Below are 13,283 nucleotides of genomic sequence, written 5' to 3' on the forward strand. Positions count from 1 at the left end.
GGGTCTGTCTGTCAGGGATGCTTGGAAACACATTTGAAGCTTGGGGTTTCAAATATATCTCAACCACAACGTAAAAATTAAGCAAGTTGTACTCTCTGCTTATGCCATTCTCCTCCTCTCAGTGCTTGATTTTGAGAGGCACACAGTAGCAAAACCTCACCGTTTTTGCTTTAAACCTAGTCCAAATGGGGCAACTCCTGGGCAGGCAGCCATAGCCATTTGCACACGAACCCAACAGCCAGACAGCATCACTAACACACTTGCTCTGCTCTCTGCATGGGGCTAGGAAAAGAAACACCCTTTTCTTGTCTTTGGAAACACCAGAGGTGCCATGCCATCCACACACCTTTGCTGTGTTGTTTATTTGAGATTTCCCACCAAAACTGACACAACACAGCAGACAAGACAACGCTGTGAATGATGAGCTGGTCCCAGCTCTATATAGAAATATGTCATGACCCTTTTTGCTACTTGTGAAATTGGGAGACAAAGACATATGACAAAATGGGCTGCTGGAATTGTCATTGTCTTTATTTAATAGAGAACTTTTCTCATCCATTTTCTGAACAGGCAGTGTTATTTCAAAAAACCAGAAACAAATTCATGACCAAAACCACACATGTAGAATAACTTAAATAAACATTTTTTATTTTTACAGATGATTGAAGTATAGGATAAATAAAATGTATTATATTATTTTGGACTTTCTCCATAAGCAGTTCATATCTAATAGTTTCTCCATTAAGTATTCAGAAAATCAATATATATCAGCTAAACTACTCTGGCACTGACTGCATCTTTGGAGGAACAAGTTGGCTGGAAAAAATGAGATTTCACTGAAGAATAAACCTATAGAAACTAGGTTTCTTAATGTTTATGCATCCTTACTCTTCTCCTCCTTAGGAAATACATTCTCTCCCTTCTGTCTTGAACTCAACCTACAGCAAATTGGTTTTATCTGAGCAGGGCTGGAAGCTGTTGGTTCCACTGCTTAGTCTAGCTAAGTGACCAAACAGCACTGGAAAACATCAGGGATCATCCACAAAGCCAACATTAGCCTACTATGGCTAAGCTCCTGAGAAACGCTCCTCAGAGTTGCTCTTTGCTCCTTTAGAGGAATGTATTCACTTTACTTATCCCAGAAGTAACCCAGCATTAGCTTCAATCAGATAAACCTAACATCCATGAACATCCACACAATGCTTGCACAAGGAGAGGCTTTTGCTATGATAAAGACACAAATCCAGGTCAACAGCCCAGAGGCTGTGATGTCAATCATGCACAGAGGCTTATCACAAAATTCCAATAGGTCCTGTCTTACCCCAGTGCTTAGATTGATTTGGCACCTAGGGAGCTCATTGTACAGCACTGCAAGGACTAGAAAAGCAAAATGTAGCAGAGAACTCACAACCTAAAATAACGTGATAAATAGTGATCCTTCCCCACAACAGAGCAAGACTGCAGTAGGTGGAGCTGTTTCCTCTCTTTGTGTCATATTCCAGCACAATCCCAATGTCATAAAAGAGCATAGCTGTAGCTCATAATATTTAACATTAACTAGAAAGACAAAGGGAGCAAATTTTAGTTCACTGCATTAGACATTAGCTTTTTGCTTAAGAAACTGAGTTCAAAAACCGACTTTCTTATGGTCTTTCTCATTAATACCTCTTGTCTACAAAATTACTACAAAACACTGCAACAATCTACATTCTGCCTAAAATAGCTGAGCAGCTTTGATGATCTCCTCCATCCTAACCTGAACATTAATTCAGTCAACCTTTATACTGTTTTTTTTGAGAATGCCTTTGCTCTCTTGTCGCTGAAATATTGTCAACTCTATTTCACCTCACATCTTGTTTAGTGTCTACCCTAAAATCTCAGTTACTATAGGCAAGAAGTTAGAAGAAAATTTTAGTTTCACTTTGCAGGGTTTCTAGGTTTCATACTTGCACCAAGAGGATTGAAAACATGAATTGTAACAGCTTAAATAAAGAAAATAAAAAATATCCCAAGGCACTTCTTAAATAAAATTCTCATGACTTTAATGAGAAGCTTATAATCTGAAGAGGTGAAGTTGGTGCCTGAGTCACGATTTCTAACTCCATGGGGTTCAAACAGAAGGATTCCTCTTCACCTTCGTTTTCCTCCTCTGCTTTTCTACTCTTGTATTTGGTATGAGGAACGAAGATGCCCAAATTTCTGGTAGAAATCATCTTCAGCACGATTCAGAGCTTCCTCATCTATGTAGACAGCTGGTCTCCGGGAAGTCAAAAAGTACTGGACTTTCCGCAGGCTCCATCCCATGACGTACTTCAGCCAGCCACTGACAGCAGCTGTAGACCTGCCAACACCAGCATTGCAATGAACATAGACAGTGTGTCCATTCTCCAGTAGCCCGTGCAAGAGGCAGACAGCTTGTGGCAACATCTGTATTCTTCCTAAGGTTAAAAACAAGGCACATTCATTTGCATTAGAGAAAGCTAGGTTCATGGCTGAGATTTTGTCTGTAGAGCCTGATGAACTGTGAATAATAATGGCAAACCTGACGCATTTGATATTTTTTCTTTCTTTTCTCAAATGACCTTCTGCACTAACTTGTTTTTTTCTTGCAACATAAAATCAGATAACACAAAGCTGTAAAATGCTCCAAGTCTTCTCTAAATATACACTCTGATTAACACTGGATGTGCATGGCATACTCGTTTTCTCAGGAACTGAGACAAGGCAGCAAACTACATAGACCAGACTTAGAGTTAGCAAGCCAAAAATGAAATGTTTTTTAAGTACCAGAGGTTTGTGAAGGTACCTACATACTGCTGCTTTCCAAAACATTGTAACAAAGGCCATCAAGTCAATAGTAACTGAGGGCGGGAGAGCAGAGGACTTAATATTGTTCTGATTTTTTGCTGTACAACTTAATACAGTTATGGTTTAATTGTGTACTAAGCATATGGTTATATGCAACACAGAATAGCCTTTCTTAGTCCCAAAAGGATGAATATACTATATTTCCTGACACTTTTCTCCCTGCTATCCCAGGAACTGAAGCTGCAAACAGCACAGTCCAACTTTTCCTCATGGCACAGATGAGCACAGATGTTTAGTCTTTTCAAATCGTGATTTTAAGGTCTCCTGTCGTCCCTGATGTCCTATTACTGATATGACAGTTCTCTATTTCAGGTAGTGGTATTTCACTGTGTTGAAAGCAATCTCTTCTGCTGGTAGGTTGCTCACTTGAAAACATGCTCACTTTCTAACCTACAGGCTGGAAACATGATTTTGAACTGAGCGTTTCAATCAAAGACTTAAAAATACTAATAATTTATGTTACAGCTCAGGTGCTATGAACATTCTAAGCTAATTAAAAATTATTATAAAATGTCTCTATGGAGATTGATCAGGCTGGGATACTACAGTTAAAGTAAAAATATTTGTTGGGGAAGGGAACAGCAGAGCACAGCTGTCTGACACACAGCACTATCTCTCCATTTTTAACCAGAAAAGATGGCAAGCTATCCTGCTGTGCAAGCTTGCAGTCTTCCACCTACACAGTATATTTTCATTATATGGTCTGAATTCAAGCTGAAAGCAAAAACAGCCAAGCAGTTATTGATGTCGGATGGCTTTAAACTCAAATACACATAATGATGCCAGACACAAAGTACTTTAGATGGCCTCTCTGCTTACAAGAAAATATGAATAATTTGTTAAAGACAGCACACAAAGAAATTATAACTTTTGCGCTAACTATATTTTTATGCAAAATTTACACGGAAGCAAAAAACAAACTGTCATGAAAATGGCAGATTAGTAACTCAAAGGGGTTGTTGCTATTAATTTACTGCAAGAGTGACCTAAACATCACCTTCAGTGCTCATGTCTGCAGTTGGCAGCCAGACATAGGCAAGACCTTCCTCTTTATACAGTTTCATGAGGATTTCAGGGCTCATGGGCTCTGGGTAGCGGTTGCAGCCCCAGGAATTCTGAACAATGTCCCATTCAGTCTGGAAGTTCATCACAGCCGTAACACCCAGCTCGTGCTTCAGCTTGATGGTCACATGCTCCAGCTGCCGAGGGCAACTTCCCAGCCAGATGTTTGGCAGAATCCTAGCATTGAGAAAATATTGCAGTGGGATTGATTAAAATATCTTAAGATGGAAACTGCCAAGTTCATCGGTGTTCCAGTTCCAAATCTGCTTAACATCATCATACAAACACTGCTAAGTACAGTCTTTTCAGGTCATGCAGTAAGCAACTTTTTATTTCATTACAACTTCTTATTTCATTGCAGTTGATTTGGTAATGTTTGAAGCTGAGGATCAAGTTCCTAACCTACCAGAAATGGCCAAATGATTTGAGAAAAGAATTCAGATCATAGTTAGTAGCACAGGTTTCCAAGGCATCCCTCATTAAGCTTGCAGTAGTATCTTAGTAACATCACAGATTAGAATTAGAAAACTCTGAAAATTCATGTAATTTGTACATACACACACCAAAAAAAAAGAGACCTAAAGGAGTCACATGATCCAGATCTGAATTACTTTAGTAATAAGTCAAACACATAAAACTCTTCCAACTTTGTAGCTACCACTACAATAAGGAAAGTAGAAAAGTAAAACCAATATGAACTATCATTCTGTAATGAAACTCAAAAATTAATCAGTAATTTTCTTCTAATTTTTCTCTGATCTTGTGCAGTCTAGTGGGAACCAAATGGAGAATTACAATACATGTCTAGTTTCCCTCAAGGACTGAAGAACCCAAAATTTTTCAAGAAAACTCAGGAGGTTTGTGCAGGATGGATAAACAGCCATATTTCTGGTACTTATCTAAAACAAGCTTCAAGACTTCTGTGGTTTTCCCATTGTTAATTATCATAAAACTGTTGTCTGTCTCAACAGATTGTGACATTATAAACTGAATACTAAGAGGCTTTCTTGCAAATGAGGGATTTAATCTGCACATGCAATTAAATTTATGGTATCTACAATGGATTATTTATATGCTCAAATTATTAGTGATCTCCTTTAATTTATTTTGCTTCCATAAACTTTGATTTTGAACATGCAATCCACAAACTACACAAAATATCCCTTCACTTGAACAGGCAACTTTGCAAACATTTTGCTAACTGCAACAAAATCTGCAATACTATTAACTGCAAATGTGCAACAAAAGCAAGATCCTCAAACATAAAATGTCTTTCATGCATTTCTTATGGTCTTTTCCAATTTTAACCTCAGAAACAAATAAGGAAAGTTTTATGTTTATTCCAGAGCCTATAAGCTGCCCTTAAGTCAACAGGTAGCTATTTCCATTTTACTATCACAGCAATAAGTGCTTAGTAGCATTTAATTAAGACATGTAATTGACTGTAATGATTAAATACTGCAATATTAGTACTGAAATATGGTCAAAAGAAAAAATTCAGATCCAGGAAGCACTAATTTTTACTGTTTCCTGCATGTCAGTTGCATCCACAGTGAGTTGCATAGTAGCCACACAAATGCAGTCTTTAGCTTTAGCCCCTGTTTCAGTGAGACAACACACAGCATATGGTAACTGAGACCAATTTAAACAACTATATTGCAGAGCAAATAACCATTTCAATGCTGTTTCAACAGTAAGACTGTTTGAAGAGATTTGACTTAGTTGTTTAGCATACACATTCTGGTCTAGATTGCTTTGAGGGTATTTCCCACTGCTAATAGAAAATGCACTTGTTCATAAGCAACAATAAATTCAATAAATCTGAAATTTCAAAAATTAAGATTTACATTCTTCATCACTTTTCTCACAGTCCTGAACACTACCTTTATAAAGAAGAAAAGACTCGAAAAGAAGGAAATCTTAATACACAGTTTTCTAAAGCTACACTTTAAATTCAGATCATCTAATAAGAAATACCAGTACTCAGTCAGCAGTGGACTCCACAGCAGCCTGAAAAAAAGGCAATAAAGCACACAAATTGTATGTTCCCAGTATGTATACAATACCACATACTGATACAAGAAGGGAGCTTCTCAAAATTGCCCAAAATCCAGCACAACCAGTTCAAGCATTCCCACTATCAGAGGGATGAGCGGAGGTCCACTGCAACAACTGCTGTGCTGACCCACTTCCCACGTGCCAGCCCCACTGCAAACCCCATCCTAACCTGAATGAGTGACCACTGTCAGGAGTTCACCACAATGATTAGAGCATTTCAAGGTGGTGAATGTAAGTTAAAGTGCCCTAATAGACAGTGACAAATGGTTGGAGATGAGCAATGCCCACAACACTCCATCACTGAGCAAGAAAAACGACAGCATCGCTAATATCTCATGACAATATGAGGATATTATTTCAAGAACAAGAACATTAGTATCCTTTCTTCAAAGGCTTTCCTGGAGGCTCATATATATGTAATTCAACTGATATTTTGGGAAACATCTAATATGCTAAATTACCTTGATGGGAGAGCAAAAGTGTGTTTTCTTGGATTTGATTGAATCAGGAGAGACTAAAACATTTCTGAGATTAATAAAATTCTGGATAGTACTCTTGCTTACAGAGAAATCAATGCTTTATATTTTTTTTTCCCCAATGATTATTTACTGGGTGAACATCACAGTGGTGCTATTTGCAAGACTCCTGGAATATACACTGTTTGTTTATGTTGTTCTTGCAGTCTAACAGGTGAGACTTCCTGTATTGAACAACAGTAGTACATGTCTTTCCTGTAATTAAACTAGCAGCAGCCTTCAGAGTTTGACAAAAAAAAAAAAAAAAAATGTAGGACAGCTAATTCTTGTGAATTATTTTTATGATCAGGTTCTAGAGTTTAGCCTTTGAGAGGACCAAGATGTAGCCTTGACCTTGGTCTTCAAGTACCTTATTTACCCACCTGGAAATAACTGTAAAGTCTTGGTCTTGCTGGACAAGGCTTAGCCACTCTTTTACCAGGAAAATTGACCACGCAGAAAACAGTAATGAAGAGCTGTCCTATCAGCCAATTTATGTAAAAGTTCTAAGATAATTCTGCTGCATGGTAAATATATTTCTATTTGGCTTTACCTTACCTTTGTCTGACATCAGAAGGAAGCACATGGGGTCAGTGCACATGCAAGTACAGACACTAATGGAGAGTTTAGCAGCTTTATTTTATATATTAAATTTTTTATAGCCTTGCTTAGGGCTTCATTATGCTGAGGACCAGGAAAACATACATATTCAACAAAGCAAGAATGTGGTAATTTCATTTTTACATCTTTCCTTAAAAACATGACTTTTAGTTTTCCTTTTCAATGCAGTCTTTCTTCTTTAAGTTGCCACTGCACTTCACTAGGGAGCCAGATTTTATCCACAAGAATATTTGGCATGGAAAAGAGACCTCTTTTCCTTCCACCCTCAACTGCCACATAATAGTGCTCTGAGCATTCTGCCAGCCACTGCCTTCCAGCTCTCATGTGGTTGTTTTCCAGCAGCAGATTAAGAGATCACTACATACAGTTCAATAAACATTTAGAGATTACATGTCATCAATAAATCTTAAATCTTTTCAGGCATTAACCCCTTTCATATTCCCCAAATATCACAACCTGGTGGAGTTTTAACAAAATTCTACTTAGAATTCTGTTTTAATATAAAAATGGCACTTAGTCATCGTACATGTTGACTCCCTGCATTGCTAAGATAATAAGCCCTGCTTGGTCCAAGAAGACACGAGAAGTCAGAGACAGTTTATCAATGAAGAAATCCCCTAGAGTAACATAAAAAATATCCAGCAATCTTCTGAGATTAAGACCTGTAGATTGTCTATAAGCCCTTTCTGGAAAGGTACTTCCTGTCAAGTTACTTTCAGCCTGTCCTACACTTCAGTTCTCCAACAGTAGTATGTAGACAACATTCACTTTCCTTAAGAGGACTTTTGGAGATTAAATAGATGAATTAATGTGAGAAGCCTGAATTTGTGATAACAAGTACTAAATGTTAGGGAGGTATCTGCTCAGTTTGCTTTGACTTACATAGCCCTGACTGAAGGCTGATGTTTTAAAAACCTGCCTTTTGATTTGTAAACAGAGAAAACCAACAACAATTTATCATTACCATGGAATAAATATGGAACACCCTGCAATCAGTTGTATGCTTTTTTTTCCAGCACACAAATTATTTTTAATGATCTAGACATATATTGCATTTGTTGGCTTCCCCCCAGGACCCTGCACAGCATAGATTAAATTATAACAATTCACTATGAATGCATCTGAAAAAACAAATGCATTTCATTTAATCAATGCATATGCAAATAGTCTTCCCATTCTTAAGGAGAAAAAGAGTCTGAGGCAATGAAGGATTTGCATCCTGATACTTTTTTTTTTTTTATGGAGCAGACTGTAGTTTTCAGCTGGAGGAAATGTTCCCAAAGCATGCCACACTGTACCTTTCAATCTTCGACCTTCACAGATAGTACAAAACCAGCTCAACAACTGTAGTTGTAGAGATTTAATCCACAGGGAAGGTGACCTGTCACAGAGGAAGACACCAGGTTACTGCCTCAGGCAGTCACCTCCTCCTCCATGACAGAGATGTCTATACTGCTTCTTCAGCAGCTCCTGTCTTACTTCTGCTGATAATGGTTTAAGGCAAACAGGCACTAAATTCAAATTTCCTTATAATCCTGAGTTGTAAGCTGGGGTGACTCAGGTATTGCTTCCAGACCTGTTCAATCATCAGTGTGCTAGAAATAGGCATCTTAGAATCTACCTTAAAATCAGTCAAAGGACTACAGGAAGTCACAGTTCTTACACGAAAGGATAGGATTTGGGCCTTTGGGAAACACAGTTCATCAGAGTATCTATTAGATACAGTACTTCAGATGTCCTTTTATCCCTATAGTTGCCAGCTTTAATCAAGAAAGGGGACTTTGCCAAACAGAGTGATCCATCAACAGTGCCATTTGTTTATATCAGTAATATTTTTGACCAAGGTCCAGTGCATTATTTCAAATAAAAAGTGATGGATTGATTCATACTTCAGTGCCTGGTCAAGGTGTAGACTGACGCTGAAGCTTTCAATTCACTTCAGTTTTCTACACCAGTCTTCCTCAGATACTATTAAGCATCTGATGACAGTGAGATGAGCACTAATATATACATATTAACAAGATACAGCAATTTAGCTGAAACAACAAACAAAATAATGATTAAATTGGCTCTGTCCTCCCTTAAGACTTTTATTTCCTAAAGGTGTAGCATGCAACTAGAGCTTCACATAACTTACAGTAAAACTTATTCTGCATTCCCAGAAGAGCAACATTTGTAATTCAGTCAATTCACCCCCAGCATTTTGTGTTGCTCGTAGGCATACAGAGTGGTTTTTTGTACCAGTGTAGTGCTATTACCCTGACAACACTACAAGGAAGCAGCCCAAGGGGAATGTAGGCCTGAAGTACAACTCAGTTAGAGATGTCTTTTGCAGCACTTGAACTACTAGAGATTGTTTCCAACTATAGCACATTCTTATTTCCTCCCCTGATGGCACTGGAGCAGGAACTATGACCTGTTTGTACCAAAAGCTTCATAGAAACTTTCAACTTTTAACTGAATTCAAACTAGTTTTTAAGAGAAAATATCTGTTCTCTGTCTCATTTGATGCATACACAAAAAGAGATTTCCAAAAGTATTGCTTTGGGCATATTCAAAATGAGAATACAGGAAATCCTACCAGCTGTAGCTGAGATGTTCTTTCATCTTTTCTCTACTCTCTGCCTTGTGACAAGGCACATCACTTTAAATGAGGATACCACTGGATTGTGATGATCCAGAACTATCATCCTGCCTGTGCTCCTTCTTTTGCCAGTGGCAAACAATATACAGCAGCTTATTCTTAGGTCTGTGTGTGCCTTCTCTGAAATACCAAAGTAGACATCTCCTTTCTAGGCCCTCCTTGTTCTTTTCTGCTGAACTTGCGACAGTGAAAACACTAAGAGCACTTGCTAGAAAGCAGAGGGGTTCTTGTACTTTTGTCAGAGAAATCTAGAAACATTACTTAGATTGCCCTGAAATTTATTCACAGAGAAAGATTTTCAAATCACTGAATTCTGCTCTCCAGTGGAAGATCCGAGCACTTTCAAATATTGTTTGACATGTAGAAAGCACACTGATTACCATCCTTGCCTTCAGAAATATTTTTCTAATGTCCAATATAGTGCAGTCACAGGTCACAGAGATACAAAGAATAGATTCCACTCCATAAAATCCTTTTATTTCTCTGCCAGTTACTAATACACTCTGGCACAGCTTTGTATTCTTCACACATACACATACTTGTCATATATTCAAAGCATCTGATCATTCTTTTTTGCCTTTGGACTCTCTCTTTTTCTTAGTATGTTACACTTAGTACTGAAAAGAGTACATTTCTGAGAAGAACCAAAGATTACTTACTTCTTGTGCTTCAAAGGCTTTATCCCTCTTTATACTTCCCTGGCTGTCTTTCTACAGCATGTCATTGCTGACCTATATTCAACATGGAATTTGTTTTTCAAGTTAAGATCTCTCAAAACAGATGAACTTACTCCAGGAGAGACCAAAATTTGCCCCAAATAGAATTATTTAAGATTTTATTAGTTACAACTGCCAGTGGTGTCAAAGAAAACTAAATGAATATGCAGCAAAGGAGCAGATGAGATTCACAGCTGATGAATGCATCTTGGTAATATGTCTTGGAATAAATATCTCACGTACACATCACTGTGTTTTAAGATAACTATAATCAAATAGAAAGGGAACCAGTAGATGCTTGCAGTGGTGCTTGGTGAAAATGTTGATTTATAGAGATGTCAGAGTGGTAATATGAGCCTGTATAAAGAAGTGAACTGAAAGTAACAGAAAATTTATAGTAAACTTCTAAAAATCAGTGATCCCATTCTATGCACTCAAACTTTGAACTTTCTACTAACTATTTTACTGCATAAAGATACAGAATAATGAGAACATTCACAATACAGTACATTACAGCTATTTTTTGTGAAAATACTTTCATATAAGGGCAGACTAAGAATTTAGCATTTTCAAGAGGGAATTAGACAACTGCTTAAAGACAAAATATATAGGAGGGGCAAATCAGCTGGGTTTATCTACATAAAAGAGGCAAAGAACATAAAATTCCATGCAGTTTCACCTATAAAGCAACTACCAAGGGACGAGAAAAATGGCAACATTGTTTCAATAATTTCTTCTAGGCAGATGTCAAAACAGAGGAGTCCCTGGTTTGGTCTTGTGCAAGAATTCTGGTTTCTTTACATTCTCTTTAAATACAGGACAGAGAGGTCTCTCAGCAAAATGCCTCCTTACCAGTGAAATAACAATGTAGAATAATAATGTAGAGGGGCTATGACACTGACATTTCATTGCACAGAGCACACGGGTAAATGCCTGTGGTCTTAATCCCTTCTCCTCTTGACTTACTGATAAAGTCTCCCTGCAGAGGACAAGCCAATGGAGGTTCTGTGATGAGAGGCTTGGCTTCAGCAGGATTGACTGAGCACAGTCTGATGCACTCAACTGCCCAGCATGCGTCAAGCAGTACTGGCCAGAGTAGGAGAGCAAGGTTTTATGATGCTATGGTCTAACTGACGGAACACTAACATCACATAGGCAGGCTTAATTAATAAGATCATTCTTACCAAGAAAGATGGAATAAATGGCCATAACCTTAGCAGAAGCCATCTGAGAAAAGTGTTGATTAATGATAAAACTATATCCTACTGAAACAACACAGCTGCAGACCTTGTAAAAACTACTTATATTCTTGAACAAAAAATTGCTTTTACCTAAATGCCAGACGTAGAAGGAGCACAAGTAATTGCTTATAAATTTGTTCTGCTTTACCACTGAAAGAGTGAAGTTTGTTGTGAAGTTAAGGATTCTACCTCAGGGCTTTAAATGAGGAGAATTAAAAAGACTATAATGTAGTTCCAAGGTGGGTTTTTTTTCTTATCCTTCTTATTTGGCACTCTGATGAAAAGCAATTAAGGTCTAGCAAATTTTCTTCTTAGGTGTAATTTGAACTACTTATCTAGCCTCTCACTTGGGAGCAGTTTTGGAATCTAAAAAGAAACACCTGCTTTTATCACTTTAGAACAACACTTTGTCAGCTTAGCAATACACAAAGTTTCTCAAGCCCTTGAATTCTGAGTGTTATGCTTAATAGTATCTTATTTATTCCATGTTCACAAATTTGTGGCATAAAACTACCTCATTTGCTGATATGCCAAGTTAATAAGCCATTAAGATTTGACCTCAAGCTGACAACGTGCTAAAATGAAAGCAAGAAAGAACAAAATCAAACCTGTAACTGAAACACAGTGTTACCCAGACATGTTTGAGACACCGTGCTAATGCCTAAGCTCAGCACAGCTATCTTCATTCATAACCTTCTACTGACTTCTGATTCTGGAGAGTCCCACAGGCTATGTATGCTTTATGGATTGTCCTAGCTTTGAATTCAGCAGAGATACAGGATAAGAAGGATCCACTTGAGTAGAATTAAAGTCAGTCCCATAAGAGAAGTTTAGTCTAGATGGAATCACAAAGTTTTTTCTTTATGGCCCATTTTCCCCTTCCACAGCCACTCCAAACATTCCCTTAACAAGGAGCCTAAGAGCTTTATCAGAAGAAACTCACAAAAACCTTATGAGATGAGGACAGCTGCAGAGATCAAGAGCATTTCTAACATCCTATACCCTGTCATAGCAGGTGTATTGGGTCTGGCTGAGATGGAGTTAATTTTCCCATAGCAGCCCTCACAGTGCCATGTTTTGCATTGGTAGCTAGAAAGGAGGAATGGGAGTTGAAGGGGATGGGGCGGGAGGGCATTTGTTATTTATAGTGTTTGCCTTCCAAGCAACCGCTACATGTGCTGAAGCCCTGCTTCCCGGGAAGTGACCAAACATCACTTGGTAATGGAAAGTAGAAAACAAACACGTTTTTTTCTCTCTGCTTGTGCATGTGTAAACTTTTGCTTTTGTTTCAGTAAACTGCTCTATCTCAACCTACAAGTCATTTTCCATCTTATTTTCTCTCCCCTGCCCAGCTGGGAATGGGGAGTGATAGAGTGGCTTGGTGGGTACCTGGTGTCAAGTCAAGGTCAATCCACCACAGCAGGGAAGCTATTTCATGAAAATACCTAAGCAACTGGGAACTAAACCACATCCCCCAATGCAAAAAATTAGGAGAGCATCACTAGGAGAAATGGGAAGAAGGAAGAGAAACATCTGGACAGGCCAGATGTCTGGCACT

General features: G+C 38.1%; 1 protein-coding gene across 3 annotated transcripts in view; it reads right to left on the reverse strand.

The window, feature by feature from the left end:
• Positions 1–2,140: 2,140 nt before the first annotated feature.
• Positions 2,141–13,283, reverse strand: part of EPM2A (EPM2A glucan phosphatase, laforin) — a 39,715-nt gene continuing 28,572 nt past the window's right edge. For all 3 annotated transcript variants that reach the window (XM_050315128.1, XM_050315129.1, XM_050315130.1), the window contains exons 3-4: positions 3,866–4,107; positions 2,141–2,438 (exon numbers count right to left, since the gene is read on the reverse strand). In XM_050315128.1, coding sequence (XP_050171085.1) covers positions 2,158–2,438; positions 3,866–4,107 — 523 coding nt within the window. In that variant the 3' untranslated portion in view covers positions 2,141–2,157. The remainder of the gene's footprint in view (positions 2,439–3,865; positions 4,108–13,283) is intronic.

This window comes from Myiozetetes cayanensis, unplaced genomic scaffold, assembly GCF_022539395.1.
Source record: "Myiozetetes cayanensis isolate MyiCay16 unplaced genomic scaffold, myiCay2020 scf2-11, whole genome shotgun sequence".
Taxonomy (NCBI): Eukaryota; Metazoa; Chordata; class Aves; order Passeriformes; family Tyrannidae; genus Myiozetetes; species Myiozetetes cayanensis.